This window comes from Oncorhynchus nerka, linkage group LG13, assembly GCF_034236695.1.
Source record: "Oncorhynchus nerka isolate Pitt River linkage group LG13, Oner_Uvic_2.0, whole genome shotgun sequence".
NCBI classification, from domain to species: Eukaryota; Metazoa; Chordata; class Actinopteri; order Salmoniformes; family Salmonidae; genus Oncorhynchus; species Oncorhynchus nerka.
In genome coordinates, this window is record NC_088408.1 from 92,251,921 (window position 1) to 92,268,575 (window position 16,655).

The following is a 16,655-nucleotide window of genomic DNA, read 5'->3' on the forward strand; positions in this document are numbered from 1 at the left end:
ACTCACATCTGTCATCTATTAAAACCCTTTGGACGCCCTTTTAACTCTAAACAGGTGGTTGGCTGGCTAGGTTGAGGGAGTTAGGGAGGGAGGGGTGAGTGCACAGTACACACACTCTTCTCTTCCTTGGGAATATCTCAGGCAAAGAGAGTGAAAGGTCAAATAAAGGTCAAATTAAGGAATTGTGGTTTACAATTCCAGATGTACCAAAAGGCAGCATTTTTTTCTTCTCAGTATGGTACGTATGAAACACACAAACACAAAGATAAAACGTGTTATATTCCTTCTCCTAACACTGCATATGTTTCATAGTTTGTTTTTGTTGTTGTCGGTGTGGTTAACATTTGTAAATCTGTTTAGTACATCTAGCCCCTCAGCCCCTGGTGTCACAGCTCAGCTCCGAAGGTGAAGACAGACAGAAAGAACATTGTTTATTTGTTTTTTTTTCAGATGTAGCGCCTGTTTTTCAGTGAATTTACATGTTACCTTCATGTCACCTGTCCAATGAAGGAGGAAGCAAGGAGCCTTCGATTATTGAGAAGCACAAGGATCCAAAATAACTTTTATAGTGCTGAGCGATTAGTGCTTTTTGAGGTCGGTTCGGTTTCGGTTCGATTATGAAAAAAATCATCCTTTTTTTGATTTGATTTGATTTTTGAACATTTTAAATGCATTACTTGGGCTGAATGCTGTAACACACAAAACAATTAACAAAAGTCCCATGAATGTAGTGTTAACCCATTACTGCTTATCACTTATTAACTTTCATTTATTCACATTATTTTAATAAAATATTTCAGTTGTTGTCTATATTAAGTTTTTGTTATTTGATGAATATTATTTAATTTAAAGTAATCATCTCTGCTGCCTGCCAAAATCACTACTTTAGTAGTTCTTCACAGTAAATAAGGCATACTTTTATGATTGCTGAATACCAACTATCAATCACATAGATAATGTATTTTCATGTAGATGCAGAAAGCAGTTGCTTCGTGAGGTATCTCTCGATCGCGTGTCTTCTGTCTCTTCTCTACTCTGTGTCTGCCGGTGGTCATTGTAGTTATTTACCTCATTTTCTGCACTAAGCTATATCAAATATTGGCCTATTCGAAACTACAACTCCCTACTACTTTGCACAGTTGGTGCTTGATCCAGTTTATGTCTGGAAACAGTGCATTGAGATCACCGAAAAAAAAATGAATTAAATAGAATTTAAATAATTGAACCGACGTCGGTTTTACTTATTTAAAAAATAACCAACATTTCAGATAATCACTCAACAAAATGTATCAACATTTTGGGATCCTAAGATGCACTTTATGTATCAATGAAGACAGAGGCCCAGGCACTCACAGCTAGCTCCGAAGGTGAAGATTTCCTCAGGACTGGTGTTGTCAGGGGAGACGACATCTCCCAGGCTGGTCAGGAGGTCATCTAAGGGGTCAGAGTTCATCTGTCCTAGCAGGCCCTGGGTGAGGTTGGTGTAGTCTGGGGGGAGCAGCACGGTGAGGGCCATGGCACCCCCCTCTCGCCCCCGTACCTCCATCCCCACGCCAGAGGAGAACATGACGGTCACGTTCTGGGGTGTTGGGGAGTACAGGAACACACCTGGAGGGAGGAGAAATGCAGAAAGCATCTTCAGAAGGAGAGGCTGAATCCTAACTTGAGATACATGCACATAACGTCACTCAATGTGGGAGATTTGTGTAGAGGTTTTAGGCTATGTCCTCATCCCTCAAGTAAAGATTTGTTTCCAAATGAACTTGATATCTTTTTGTTGGTATGTAATCTTGGCACCCACTGGTCAGTAACACGAGACTAGTTGAGACTAGTTGAGATGTAATCTTGGCACCCACTGGTCAGTAACACGAGACTAGTTGAGATGTAATCTTGGCACCCACTGGTCAGTAACACGAGACTAGTTGAGACTAGTTGAGATGTAATCTTGGCACCCACTGGTCAGTAACACGAGACTAGTTGAGACTAGTTGAGATGTAATCTTGGCACCCACTGGTCAGTAACACGAGACTAGTTGAGACTAGTTGAGATGTAATCTTGGCACCCACTGGTCAGTAACACGAGACTAGTTGAGATGTAATCTTGGCACCCACTGGTCAGTAACACGAGACTAGTTGAGATGTAATCTTGGCACCCACTGGTCAGTAACACGAGACTAGTTGAGATGCAATCTTGGCACCCACTGGTCAGTAACACGAGACTAGTTGAGATGTCATCTTGGCACCCACTGGTCAGTAACACGAGACTAGTTGAGATGTCATCTTGGCACCCACTGGTCAGTAACACGAGACTAGTTGAGATGTAATCTTGGCACCCACTGGTCAGTAACACGAGACTAGTTGAGATGTAATCTTGGCACCCACTGGTCAGTAACACGAGACTAGTTGAGATGTAATCTTGGCACCCACTGGTCAGTAACACGAGACTAGTTGAGATGTCATCTTGGCACCCACTGGTCAGTAACACGAGACTAGTTGAGATGTCATCTTGGCACCCACTGGTCAGTAACACGAGACTAGTTGAGATGTCATCTTGGCACCCACTGGTCAGTAACACGAGACTAGTTGAGATGTCATCTTGGCACCCACTGGTCAGTAACACGAGACTAGTTGAGATGTCATCTTGGCACCCACTGGTCAGTAACACGAGACTAGTTGAGATGTAATCTTGGCACCCACTGGTCAGTAACACGAGACTAGTTGAGATGTAATCTTGGCACCCACTGGTCAGTAACACGAGACTAGTTGAGATGTAATCTTGGCACCCACTGGTCAGTAACACGAGACTAGTTGAGATGTAATCTTAGCACCCACTGGTCAGTAACACGAGACTAGTTGAGATGTAATCTTGGCACCCACTGGTCAGTAACACGAGACTAGTTGAGATGTAATCTTGGCACCCACTGGTCAGTAACACGAGACTAGTTGAGATGTAATCTTGGCACCCACTGGTCAGTAACACGAGACTAGTTGAGATGTAATCTTGGCACCCACTGGTCAGTAACACGAGACTAGTTGAGATGTAATCTTGGCACCCACTGGTCAGTAACACGAGACTAGTTGAGATGCATTACATTTACATTTTACATTTAAGTCATTTAGCAGACGCTCTTATCCAGAGCGACTTACAAATTGGTGCTTTCACCTTATGACATCCAGTGGAACAGCCACTTTACAATAGTGCATCTAAGTCTTTTAAAGGGGGGGGGTGAGAAGGATTACTTTATCCTATCCTAGGCATTAAAGATGCACTTTAATTCATATCTTAAAGAATATAAGCACGGCACACAAACAAGATTATATTGACGCCTGATATTCTCTCTTACCATGTAGGTCCATCCATGACTGCTCTGTGAAGGAGAGGACCTGCTGGTTCCTCAACACCTCCAGCTGGTTCTGCTGCTCTGCCTGTCGCACCTCTATGACATCTGAGCTCCTCTCCCTCATAGCCACCGCCGATAGCCTGGTAGCCTTGGATAATGTGCCTGAGGGATTATTCAAATAACATCCTCTCAGGTAAAACCTATATAGGTTAAGATAGCTAAAAGGGATTAGCATGAATAGCTGATTCTCAAAAAAATGATTGGCTAAGATGGGCTATTCAACTGGCGGCCGATGGGCCAGATCCGGCCCGTATATTAATTTAGACTGGACCTTTGATCAATTCTCAACATTAATAGAAGATCAGCAAGGCCAAAATCCAACATCCAACGTTCAGTGCCAAAATGACAAGAACTACGGTGGTTGTCTATAGTGTAGTTTTTTGTGTAGTTTCTAGTGCCTATGTAGCGTTTGACTGCTACAAAAAATATTATGACCCCATTCCTGAAAGCTATGACTCTCAGGAACCGCTACTTGCCTTCCATCTCCCTCTCTGATGCTCACAAGGACTCGTTAGAAGGGAGCGCGACAACAAACAAACACACCTAATGACTGACTGGAATTTGGCAATACCTGATTTGACATATCTTGGTCATATTTACTGAGATGCTTAGTTTTCAGATGATTTTCAAATTACCTAAAAGAAGCTTTTAATAGATACAAAAATGGTGAGCGAGGGTTGCGCCTTTTCAATGAGGAGATCATTTTTGGTTGCACTTCAACTTAATTTTAGGAAAAGTGTTTAATTGGTGTGTGAGCATTGCGATAGATAGATAGATAGATAGAATATATATACACAGTTCTTCTGAAGAATAATCTTATGTGGGAAATGTTTTTAGGTCTGGCCCAGTAAGAAGTTAGTTGAATAGCCCTGGGTTGAGGTATCAGTGACAACTTGACACTTGTTTGAATGCTTCATTGAATTTACTGTAGGCCTAAAGTGTGGACACACTTTAACATAAGCTACTGTAGAGGATTCAATTTCATACGCATAGCATAACCTCAAGTGTACACTGAGGGGACAAAACATTAAGCTCTTTCCTTGACATAGACTGTCCAGGTGAATCCAGGGGAAAGCTATGATCTCTTATTGATGTCACTTGTTAAATCCACTTCAGTCAGTGTAGACGAAGGGGAGGAGACGGGTTAAAGAAAGGATTTTTAAGCCTTGAGACAACTGAGACATGGATTGTGTCTGTGTGCCATTCAGAGGGTGAATGGACAAGACAAAAGATTGAACGGGGTATGGTAGTAGGTGTGTCAAGAACTGCAACACTGCTGGGTTTTTCACGCTCAACAGTTTCCCGTGTGAAGAATGGTCCACCATCCAAAGGACATCCAGCCAACTTGATACAACTGTAGGAAGCACTGGAGTCAACATGGACCAGTATCTTTGTGGAACGCTTTCGACACCTTGTAGAGTCCATGACCCGACGAATTTTAGGCTCTGAGGGCAAAAGGTGAGCAACTCAATAATAGGAAGCTGTTCTTAATGTTGTGTACATTCAGTGTATAATATAATGAAAGCTCTTAGCAACATCAACCCGTGTCCAGACGTTCTAGTATTGGCTGAACACCACTGACATCTGAAAAGATAAACAAGGTGGTCGACTCCAACTTATAGAAACTTACATCAGGCGCTGGATCCTCGTATATAATCCACAGAACAGAAACGGCAGCACTCCGGTAAATAAACTGACATTGACATATTTTTATTGCCTCACAATCGTTTTCGGTATGAGGCCTACCGCTGACATCTGGCCATCTCCACTGATCTGGCTTCAGACCGGTTTCCTAAAGTAATGGGTACGGAGGAGCTCCTAACCAGCATTCTCTTCATAACAGCTGTTCTAGAGTCAGATTGACCCCGGAGAGATTGACAGTAATGGGCATGGAGGAGCTCCTAACCAGCGTTCTCTTCATAACAGCTGTTCTAGAGTCAGATTGACCCCGGAGAGATTGACAGTAATGGGCACGGAGGAGCTCCTAACCAGCGTTCTCTTCATAACAGCTGTTCTAGAGTCAGATTGACCCGGAGAGATTGACAGTAATGGGCATGGAGGAGCTCCTAACCAGCGTTCTCTTCATAACAGCTGTTCTAGAGTCAGATTGACCCCGGAGAGATTGACAGTAATGGGCACGGAGGAGCTCCTAACCAGCGTTCTCTTCATAACAGCTGTTCTAGAGTCAGATTGACCCGGAGAGATTGACAGGGAGAGAACAAGAGAAAACTAGAGGAAATAACATCTCAAGACCAGACCGCTTCGCTCTGTTGTTGTGTAAAAGAGTGTGCATGTGCGCGTGTGTGTGTGTGTGTGTGTGTGTGTGTGTGTGTGTGCATGTGTGTGTGAAGCCGAGTTGCGATGATGCAACTTGGGGAAGAATAGCAATCAAGCGTTCTCAAAAGGGGACAATAAAATGTGTTAAGAAGTTAAAAAGTATTCATTTGATACAATCAAACCGTCTTAACTATTACAGAATTTTTTCTCTTTCGAGACAAACCTGAATCCCTGAGCAGCCAAACAAATAGAAGTTGAGACAGAGACAGCGAGAGAGAGGCAGAGACAGAGAGGCAGAGGCTGAGACAGCGAGAGAGGCAGAGACAGAGAGGCAGAGGCTGAGACAGCGAGAGAGAGGGGTAGAGGCAGAGGGGTAGAGAGAGAGAGGCAGAGACATAGAGGCAGAGGGGTAGAGGCAGAGGGGTAGAGAGAGAGAGGCAGAGACAGACCGGAAGACACAGAGGGGTTAGAGACTGAAAGACAGAGCTGTAGAGGCAGAGAGCTAGAGAGACCGAAAGAGACAGAGAGCTAGAGAGAGCGAGAGAGCTAGAGACACAGCCTAGAGAGAAAGAGAGCTAGAGAGACAGCCTAGAGGGAAAGAGAGCTAGAGAGACAGCCTAGAGAGAAAGAGAGCTAGAGAGACAGCCTAGAGAGAGAGAGCTAGAGAGACAGCCTAGAGAGAGAGAGAGAGCTAGAGAGACAGCCTAGAGAGAGAGAGCTAGAGAGAGAGAGAGAGAGAGCTAGAGAGACAGCCTAGAGAGAAAGAGAGATAGAGAGAGAGAAAGAGAGCTAGAGAGACAGCCTAGAGAGAAAGAGAGCTAGAGAGACAGAGAGAGAGAGAGCTAGAGAGACAGCCTAGAGAGAAAGAGAGCTAGCGAGACAGCCTAGAGAGAAAGAGAGCTAGCGAGACAGCCTAGAGAGAAAGAGAGCTAGAGAGACAGCCTAGAGAGACAGAGAGCTAGAGAGATTGCCTAGAGAGAAAGAGAGCTAGCGAGACAGCCTAGAGAGAAAGAGAGCTAGCGAGACAGCCTAGAGAGAGGAAGTACACTACAAACAGACAGGCTCGTTTCCAGTGGAGAGCAAACTCACCGTTCTCTAGTTTCACTTGCTCTGTCCGGCCCTGAACACTGAGCCCTCTGTCTGGCGAAAGAACCAGGTAGTACTCTCCTTTCCCATTGAAGGTGTACCTTACATCATCAAACGTTAGAAAATGTGGGTCCCCTAGGACTGCACCTAGGAGGTGGAGAAAGAGGGGGAAAAAATAGGAGAATAATCATTACAGGGAGAAATAGCAGATTAATACTTGTATATGTTGAAGAGACAACACACCATAACAAGAGAAGAGGCGCTTAGGGAGTACTCAGTATACAGTAGATGGTTCTGTAACAACCAGACAGCATTATATTCTACTGTAAACACCCATGAGTTCCTCACCAGCTGTAGGTGGTGTGTAGTGTCTACAGCCGCTGGAGGGTCTGTGTGTGAAGTACACCTGGCAGTGGTCAGACCACAGACAGCAGTAGTAGAATGTCAGGACGTCGTACATCCAGTGGGAAAGGCTGGGGATCCGAGGGGGGTCTCTGTAGGGAGGGGAGCCCCAGTCGTGGGCCCGATCTGGGGTGCTGCCTCCAATCGAGTCCCCTGTCAGAACCTGGGCCCCCGTGCTGTCATAGCAACACTGCTGTCCTGCTCTGTACACAGGGCTGGGGGATGGGAGAAATTGGCTGTTATTGATACAGTTGGTGTTTTCTACTGTTTGTTCGGTATACAAATTGTTGACTTAGGAAAGACCTGTACATGTTTTTTTTATAACAAAATATAACTTGATGTCAGTAGGTGTCAAATCAATACTTCTTCTGAATTCTCCCAAACTTAAGAGATGAGGTGGTCGTGTCGCCTACCTTGCCTGTACGGCTCGGACACAGTGCACAGAACCAGGGTGGTAGGTACATACACTCCCCTTCTCCATGTCACAGCCGTAGTCAGTCTGAAACACCAGAGACATTCACTTTTAAAGTGCTGTAAGGATACAGTACCAGAGCCTCTAAAATCTAGCCTGAATGTGGTCTTTGGTTGAGGGGTTATTGGTCCTCAAAGAACAAGGAATTCATACATGGAACCTGCCGGTGTCTGCACGGGCCTGGGCCAGAGTACAGGGACAGTCCACCACCTCCTCCAGGAAGTTAGGGAGACTCTTCTCCAGGACATCCCAGGCCAGGCACCTGTCCAGGGCCCAGGCTGCTGAGTCCTGCCTAAAGGCCTCCTCCAGGTGCCAGGCCAGGGCATGGGCCCCACTCCACACAGCCCTGACGTTCCTGAACACAGTTACAGGGTTTATAGAAAGGGACGGTATATCTATGCACAAATCCAGGTATATAGTTAGTGAGAGAGGACTCTGAAGTCTGGGCCCTGGTTGAGTACGGTACCAGGCCAGGGCATGGGCCCCACTCCACACAGCCCTGATGTTTCTGGACAGGTTCAGAGGCATAGTTAGTATGTTTATAGGGATAGTACACTATCTGGACAGGTTCAGAGGCATAGTTAGTATGTTTATAGGGATAGTACACTATCTGGACAGGTTCAGAGGCATAGTTAGTATGTTTATAGGGATAGTACACTATCTAGACAGGTTCAGAGGCATAGTTAGTATGTTTAAAGGGATAGTACACTATCTGGACAGGTTCAGAGGCATAGTTAGTATGTTTAAAGGGATAGTACAGACAGGTTCAGAGGCATAGTTAGTATGTTTAAAGGGATAGTACACTATCTGGACAGGTTCAGAGGCATAGTTAGTATGTTTAAAGGGATAGTACACTATCTGGACAGGTTCAGAGGCATAGTTAGTATGTTTATAGGGATAGTACACTATCTGGACAGGTTCAGAGGCATAGTTAGTATGTTTAAAGGGATAGTACACTATCTGGACAGGTTCAGAGGCATAGTTAGTATGTTTATAGGGATAGTACACTATCTGGACAGGTTCAGATGTTTAGTATGTTTATAGGGATAGTACACTATCTGGACAGGTTCAGAGGCATAGTTAGTATGTTTAAAGGGATAGTACACTATCTGGACAGGTTCAGACGCATAGTTAGTATGTTTAAAGGGATAGTACACTATCTGGACAGGTTCAGACGCATAGTTAGTATGTTTAAAGGGATAGTACACTATCTGGACAGGTTCAGAGGCATAGTTAGTATGTTTAAAGGGATAGTACACTATCTGGACAGGTTCAGAGGCATAGTTAGTATGTTTATAGGGATAGTACACTATCTGGACAGGTTCAGAGGCATAGGTAGTATGTTTAAAGGGATAGTACACTAAAGCAGCAGTATTCTCTTATTTTCTATGGTTAAACATCTTTATAATGATGTCAGTTTAATCAACTCTTAATATTGAACAAATTGCACTCATTGGAGATTATTACAGTCACTGGAGTATCTGACAGAGGCTTTGAAACAGCACCTGTGAAGTGGCTACCAGTGTAGCAAATGGGGCAGGGTAGCCTAGTGGTTAGAGCGTTGGACTAGTAACCGGAAGTTACTAGTTGCAAGTTCAAACCCCCGAGCTGACAAGGTACAATCTGTCGTTCTGCCCCTGAACAGGCAGTTAACCCACTGTTCCTAGGCCGTCATTGAAAATAAGTATTTGTTCTTAACTGACTTGCCTGGTTAAATAAAGGTTACATTAAAAAATATTTTAAAAATGCCATTGGCTGTTGGTTAGCTGACTAAACTCAACTCTATGGTGAAGGAGGTTTCTGATCAACGACAGAGTGGAGCAGAGACCAGGCTTTGTGGAATTCATCAGCTTCATCGATTCGCCCAGGGTAAATACTTCAACAAAATGTACATTATGAAACGTTTACCATGTACCTATGTTTGTCCGTGCCAGTAGTGCACATTTTTTCTCTACCCCTGCTTTAACTCATCAAGGATTATGGGATAATTAGCTAAATCAGGTGTGCTTGCTCTGGCTCTGGGCAAAAAAAAGATGCTATCCTCTGCAAGTACTCTTCCGTGTGCAGCACAGCACGTTCCATACCTGGCTCCATCAGAGTAGATACTGGAGCTCACTCTGACACTCCCCACCTCCCAGTCAGAGTAGGGCTTCTCGGAGGACTTGGGGGTGAAGCTGAAACTGCCGCTGTTGGCTAGGCCTTTTCCGAGAGAGTACAAGTAGGTCCATTCTGCCCTCAGGGGGGGCAACTCTTCCTCCCATGTAGTATCAGTAGTAGAGGTATTGACCTCTCTGTACCCCCATAGTTCTATGTTGACTCTGTCCGTGTCTCCAATCAGAGAAGGGTTCCATGTCATCCTCAGTGTTCCAGCTGTGTTGGGGGTGCCGTAGTATTGCCACTGTGTTGAATTCACCAGCGTCACTTTAAATGCAGCGTCCATTTTACTTGGGTGGACTGATAGAAAAAGCAGAATAGAGAAGGTGTGAGAAAATTCTTAAATTGCAACTCTGTGAGAGGAAATTATATTATGTTGCAACTCTGTAGCTGCAAGAAAAATATTAATCCTTGGAAACGTTGAAAACTTAACATAACTTGCACATGGGAGTTTCAGATAATGTGAAATAACATAGTTTCAAAGCTCTGGAGTTATTTACATCTTATCTGAATATCTTATCCTGTTTTTAATCTTATCCTGATAAGTGCAATGAACTTTGGTTTACTGTGTACATTTCATCCTCAATACGGAGTCCATCTTTTTAGACAGCATTTACTAAACACTAACGAGAGTTATAAAAATAAAACAAAACCTGTGTATACCTTTACCATAACTGTAGTGTTGTCAAACGGCAACTCTTACCTGACAGGTATTCTCCAGAACTGTTGAAGTTCCGTCCATCTGTAGAGACGTCAAAGGGAAGCCAGCCACTCTGGAACAGTAAGGGAGAGACACAGTAACCTCTGCCTTCTCCGTCTGTGTAGCCCACTGTCTCTATCTCACCCCTGAACCTGCAACACAACATGGTTACTGTTGGGATTCATCCCTGGACCTGCAACACAACATGGTGACTGTTGGGATTCATCCCTGAACCTGCAACACAACAACATGGTTACTGTTGGGATTCATCCCTGGACCTGCAACACAACAACATGGTTACTGTTGGGATTCATCCCTGGACCTGCAACACAACAACATGGTTACTGTTGGGATTCATCCCTGGACCTGCAACACAACAACATGGTTACTGTTGGGATTCATCCCTGGACCTGCAACACAACAACATGGTTACTGTTGGGATTCATCCCTGAACCTGCAACACAACATGGTCACTGTTGGGATTCATTCCTGAACCTGCAACACAACATGGTCACTGTTAGGATTCATCCATGGACCTGCAACACAACATGGTCACTGTTAGGATTCATCCCTGGACCTGCAACACAACATGGTCACTGTTAGGATTCATCCCTGGACCTGCAACACAACATGGTCACTGTTAGGATTCATTCCTGGACCTGCAACACAACAACATGGTTCCTGTTAGGATTCATCCCTAAATTAAGGTCAGTTTTCACTTCATCCTAATGGCTAAAGTTAGGAGTTGGAGAAGATAAGCTGTTTACACACTAAACTAATTGGTATCTTGTAAGATATTGATGTTATAGGGTCCAACCACAGAGCTGAGTTAAAGATTTAAGACCCCAGGATTAACCCATGATGTATCTCAAACATGTCCATGTGTTACAAAAATCACTACAGCGAGACGCTACATAGATGTTTACCTCCCACAATTATCTCAAGACCAGACCGCTCTGTTGTTGTGTAAGAGAGAGTGTGTGTGTGTGTGTGTGTGTGTGTGTGTGTGTGTGTGTGTGTGTGACCCACACCTACCTGCAGTTGAGCTGCTCTTGCTTGCTTGGATAGAAGGTGGCATTGAGGATAGAGAAGACACTTCCACCCATCATAGTTCCTGAGTAAGGGGAGATCTGGAGACAGTACTGTCTGTAGTCTCCACAGCAGGTCAGAAGGGACACACATGTAGCGTGACATGAACACGTCCCCCATGTTTCACCACACTGTCCATCACATGATTGACCTGAAGAAAGATACATCTTCTTATCTTACTCAAAGATAACTATTTTGTTTTAACTTACTTTTTTTTTCACATACAAAACTATGGTAACAATTACAGTAGTTGGTATCGTAATCTAATTCATCTTGGTTAACCAAAACTAAAACTTTGAGCAATTTGGTCAGCTGTGTGAGTTCTTATAAGCAAAAAACAATAAAAGGCCACTCTAAAATGTGCAGTTTTGACACACAACAATGCCACAGATGTCTCAAGTTGAGGGAGCGTGCAGTTGGATTGTCCCCTAGAGCTGTTGCCAGAGAATTTAATGATCATTTCTCCGCCTTCAAAGTCAGTTTAGAGAATTCGGCAGTACGTCTAACCTGCCTCACAACCACAGACCATGTGTATGGCGTAGTGTGGGCGAGCGGTTTGCTGATGTCAACGTTGTGAACAGACTGTCCCATGGTGGCGTGGCGGTGGAGTTATGGTATGGGCAGGCATAAGCTACAGACAACAAACACAATTGCATTTTATCGATGGCAATTTGAAATATTGTGACCAAATCCTGAGGCCCATTGTGAGGCCCATTTTTTAAAGGTATTTGTGATCAACAGATGCATATCTGTATTCCCAGTCAGTGAAATCTATAGATTAGGGCCTAATGAATTGATTTAAATTGACTGATTTCCTCATATGAACTGTAACTCAGTAAAATCTTTGAAATTGTTGTGTTTATATTTTTGTTCTGTATATTTTCAGGTAAATATAAATCATATGTTTGTGGACTAGTAAATGATATGTTAATAAATGGACTGTAATGACACTCGCATACACAACAGGCTTTATGGTAAATGAACAATCTATGCCGTTTTCATATGCAAAATAAGACAATAGTAAGACAATAGCCCTATCTGATACTGTTCAATAAGTAGTTCTGTTATCTCTTGAACAGAAATGCATGAAGTGCTCTGGTAATGAATCTACTGTTTAGAATTACATTCACAACACTGTTATTGACAATCCAGATTTGTTGGACTCTGTACTTGCCTTACGAGCATTTAAACCAGTAATAATGTATCTACTTGACAGAATTAAATGAATTCTTAAACTGTTTTTACATCTTTAACTTGAAAAATGGTAACTTACCAGTAATTTCAGAAATGCATACAACTGCTAAGAGCAAGATGCTCTGTCTCCACTTGAACCTCATAGTAGACAGCTGTTCTACATTCTTTCCTGTGCATTCATTTTTATCAGCACACTGTTATGACGATGTGGCATTCAACAAGTTCTGCAGTTGCGGTTGTTGTGAAAGTAACAAAGGTCTTTCCGATAATGAATATTTCGCTCCAGGCAAGTGAGTCACGCACTGTTATTATTTAACAGAATATGGCACCGACACATTTTTACTTCTAGTAGAGAAGAGATTCGCTGTTTCAGAGAATAGCATTTTGCAGAAAAGATACATATACGTTATATTTAAATAGATTAAGGAGCCGTTGAATGTCAATTCGATAACTTTATACCTTTTTCCTGCAACATTTTAAAGCTTTCAACAGTCTCGTTCAATAAACTAAAAAGCACGCATGCGCAATCGCACATTTTTACAGCCCCGTAATCTAGCGGGTTAGCCAAATGCCTCTCAAGATATATTGAAATAAGTTTTTTTAGTCATTTTCTAGTATTATGTGGTTGGGATTCCGATATTGGCTGTCGCTGAGACGAGTCATTTATTTATATATGTACGTCATGGATTTCTCGTCGTGCATGATGATGTCGCGAAACAGAAGGCTAGAACTTGCTAAAACAGTTTCAGGCTATTTATGTGGCTAACCAGCTACTGTAGCTCACAAAAATGTATATTTTGTACAGGATTATCGCTTCATTAGTTTGCTTTTTGTTTTTGAAATTGATGAAAAAGAGGAGGTATTGCACGGACTTGAAAAGACTATGGCAAAACAGCTCTCACCACTGCTACGGCATCTATCCAAACGAATCTAAGAAATTAAAATGCGCTAGGTTAGCGAGCTATTCTTCTTTTGTGATATCATAGCGGACCGCAAACAATCGTTTAAAGTGCATGTCGCCACCTACTGTGCTGGAATGTACGATCACTCAGGATCTTCCCAATTCTGTACTACCATGAAAAATTAAATTGAAACATAATAAATCCCTACTAACTATTACCACACCCAAAACCCCTTCCCCAATCCCATAAAACTGTACATATGTCATGCTGTAACCGGCAGTGATTGGGAGTCCCATAGGGCGGTGCACAATTGGCCCAGCGTTGGCCAGGGTAGGCTGTCATTGTAAATACGAATTTGTTGTTAACTGACTTGCCTAGTTAAATAAGTAAAACAATGTACCCCCAAATATGTCTTTTGCCTTCTCCACAATAACCTTCAACCTGACATTTCTGCTTTCCACAACCCGAGCCGTATTGATAACCTTACCAATAAAAGCTATGAAGTCAACTTTATTCATTATCAAAGTGACCTTTGACACCACACATCCATGAGCCCAAGATTTCTGAACAGACCTTAAAACCATTCCCTGACCATCAGCAACACCAGCCCTGACAATAGATCCACTTACTAACGGATCAGCCATGGAATACTGTAGTTGTAATCTGTAATCTGTTTTACAGCCTCTGCATATGATACAAGACCTTTTAACAGGTCAACATTCACAAGGCCGCTGGGCCAGACTGATTACCAGGACATGTGCTGACCGACTGACAGGTGTCGTCACTGACATTTTTTGACATGTCCCTGATTGAGTCTGTAATACCAACATGTTTCAAGTAGACCACCATAGTCTCTGTGCCCAAGAACACTAAGGTAACCTGCCTAAATGACTACAGACCCGTAGCACTCACGTCTGTAGCCATGAAGTGCTTTGAATGCCTAATAATGGCTCACATTAACACCATTATCCATTATAGAGCCACTCCAATTTGCATACCGCTCAAACAGATCCACAGGTGATGCAATCTCTATTGCACTCCACGCTGCCTTTTCCCACCTGGACAAAAAGAACACCTACATGAGAATGCTATTCATTGATTACAGCTAACACCATAGTACCCTCAAAGCTCTAAGCCAAGGACCCTGGACTAAACACCTTCCTCTGCAACTGGATCCTGAACTTCCTGACGGGCCGCCCCCAGGTGGTGAGGGTAGGTAGCAACACATCTGCCACGCTGATCCTCAACACTGGAGCCCCTCAGCGGTGCATGCTCAGTCCCCTACTGTACCCCCTGTTCACTCATGACTGCATGGCCAGGCACGACTCCAACACCATCATTAAGTTTGCAGACGACAACAGTGATAGGCCTGATCACCAACAACGACGAGACAGCCTATAGGGAGGAGGTCAGAGACCTGGCCGGGTGGTGCCAGAATAACAACCTATCCCTCAACGTAATCAAGACAAAGGAGATGATTGTGGACTACAGTGATTAACTGAGCTAAATGACTATCGCCCCATAGCACTTACTTCCTTCATCATGAAGTGCTTTGAGAGACTAGTCAGGATTATATCACCTGCCCTCCAGGACACCTACACCACCCGATGTCACAGGAAGGCCAAAAAGATCATCAAGGACAACAACCACCCGAGCCACTGCCTGTTCACCCTGCTATCATCCAGAAGGCGAGGTCAGTACAGGTGCATCAAAGCAGGGACCGAGAGACTGAAAAACAGCTTCTATCTCAAGGCCATCAGACTGTTAAACAGCCATCACTAACATTGAGTGGCTGCTGCCAACATACAGACTCAACTCCAGCCACTTTAATAATTAAAAATTGGACGTAATAAATGTATCACTGGTCACTTTAAATAATGCCACTTTATATAATGTTTACATACCCTACATTACTCATCTCATATGTATATACTGTACTCTATACCATCTACTGCATCTTGCCTATGCCGTTCGGCCATCGCTCATCCATATATTTATATGTACATATTCTTATTCATTCCTTTACACTTGTGTGTATAAGGTAGTTGTTGTGAAATTGTTAGATTACTTGTTAGATATTACTGCATGGTCAGAACTAGAAGCACAATCATTTCGCTACACTCACATTAACATCTGCTAACCATGTGTATGTGACAAATACAATTTGATTTGATTTATGGCGGTTTTGGAGCAGTGGCTTCTTCCTTGCTGAGCGGACTTTCAGGTTATGTCAATATAGGACTCGTTTTACTGTGGATATACCGATACTTTTGTACCTGTTTCCTCCAGCACCTTTACAAGGTCCTTTGCTGTTGTTCGGGGATTGATTTGCACTTTTCGCACCAATGTACGTTCATCTCTAGGAGACAAAACGCGTCTCCTTCCAGAGCGGTATGACGGCTGTGTGGTCCCATGGTGTTTATACTTGCGTACTATTGTTTGTACAGATGAACGTGGTACCTTCAGGCATTTGGAAATTGCTCCCAAGGATGAACCAGGCTTGTGGAGGTCTACATGTTTTTTTCTGAGGTCTTGGTTGATTTATTTTTATTTTCCCATGATGTCAAGCAAAGAGGTACTGAGTTGGAAGGTAGGCCTTGAAATATATCCACAGGTACATCTCCAATTCACTCAAATGATGTCAATTAGCCTATCAGAATCTTCTAAAGCCATGACATAATTTTCTGGAATTTTCCAAGCTGTTTAAAGGCACAGTCAACTTAGTGTATGTAAACTTCTGACCCCCTGGAATTGTGATACAGTGAATTATTAGTGAAATAATCTGTCTGTTAACAATTGCTGGAAAAATTACTTGTGTCATGCACAAAGTAGATGTCCTAACCGACTTGCCGAAACCATAGTTTGTTAACAAGAAATGTGTGGAGTGGTTGATAAACAAGTTTTAGTGACTCCAACCTAAGTGTATGTAAACTTCTGACTTCAACTGTAGCTACTGACCCTGGAACTGTCCCTATATAT

At 43.2% G+C, this 16,655-nt stretch overlaps 1 protein-coding gene across 3 annotated transcripts in view; it reads right to left on the bottom strand.

The window, feature by feature from the left end:
* Positions 1-13,756, bottom strand: part of LOC115121961 (sushi domain-containing protein 2-like) — an 84,462-nt gene extending 70,706 nt beyond the window's left edge. For 2 of the 3 annotated variants that reach the window (XM_065026825.1, XM_029651110.2), the window contains exons 1-10: positions 12,854-13,670; positions 11,527-11,731; positions 10,495-10,643; positions 9,722-10,091; positions 7,791-7,992; positions 7,579-7,664; positions 7,112-7,380; positions 6,767-6,910; positions 3,344-3,502; positions 1,354-1,608 (exon numbers count right to left, since the gene is read on the bottom strand). In XM_065026825.1, the coding sequence (XP_064882897.1) occupies positions 1,354-1,608; positions 3,344-3,502; positions 6,767-6,910; positions 7,112-7,380; positions 7,579-7,664; positions 7,791-7,992; positions 9,722-10,091; positions 10,495-10,643; positions 11,527-11,731; positions 12,854-12,917 (1,903 nt within the window). In that variant the 5' untranslated portion in view covers positions 12,918-13,670. The other variant, XM_065026826.1, reaches the window with a different exon arrangement.
* Positions 13,757-16,655: the final 2,899 nt, after the last annotated feature.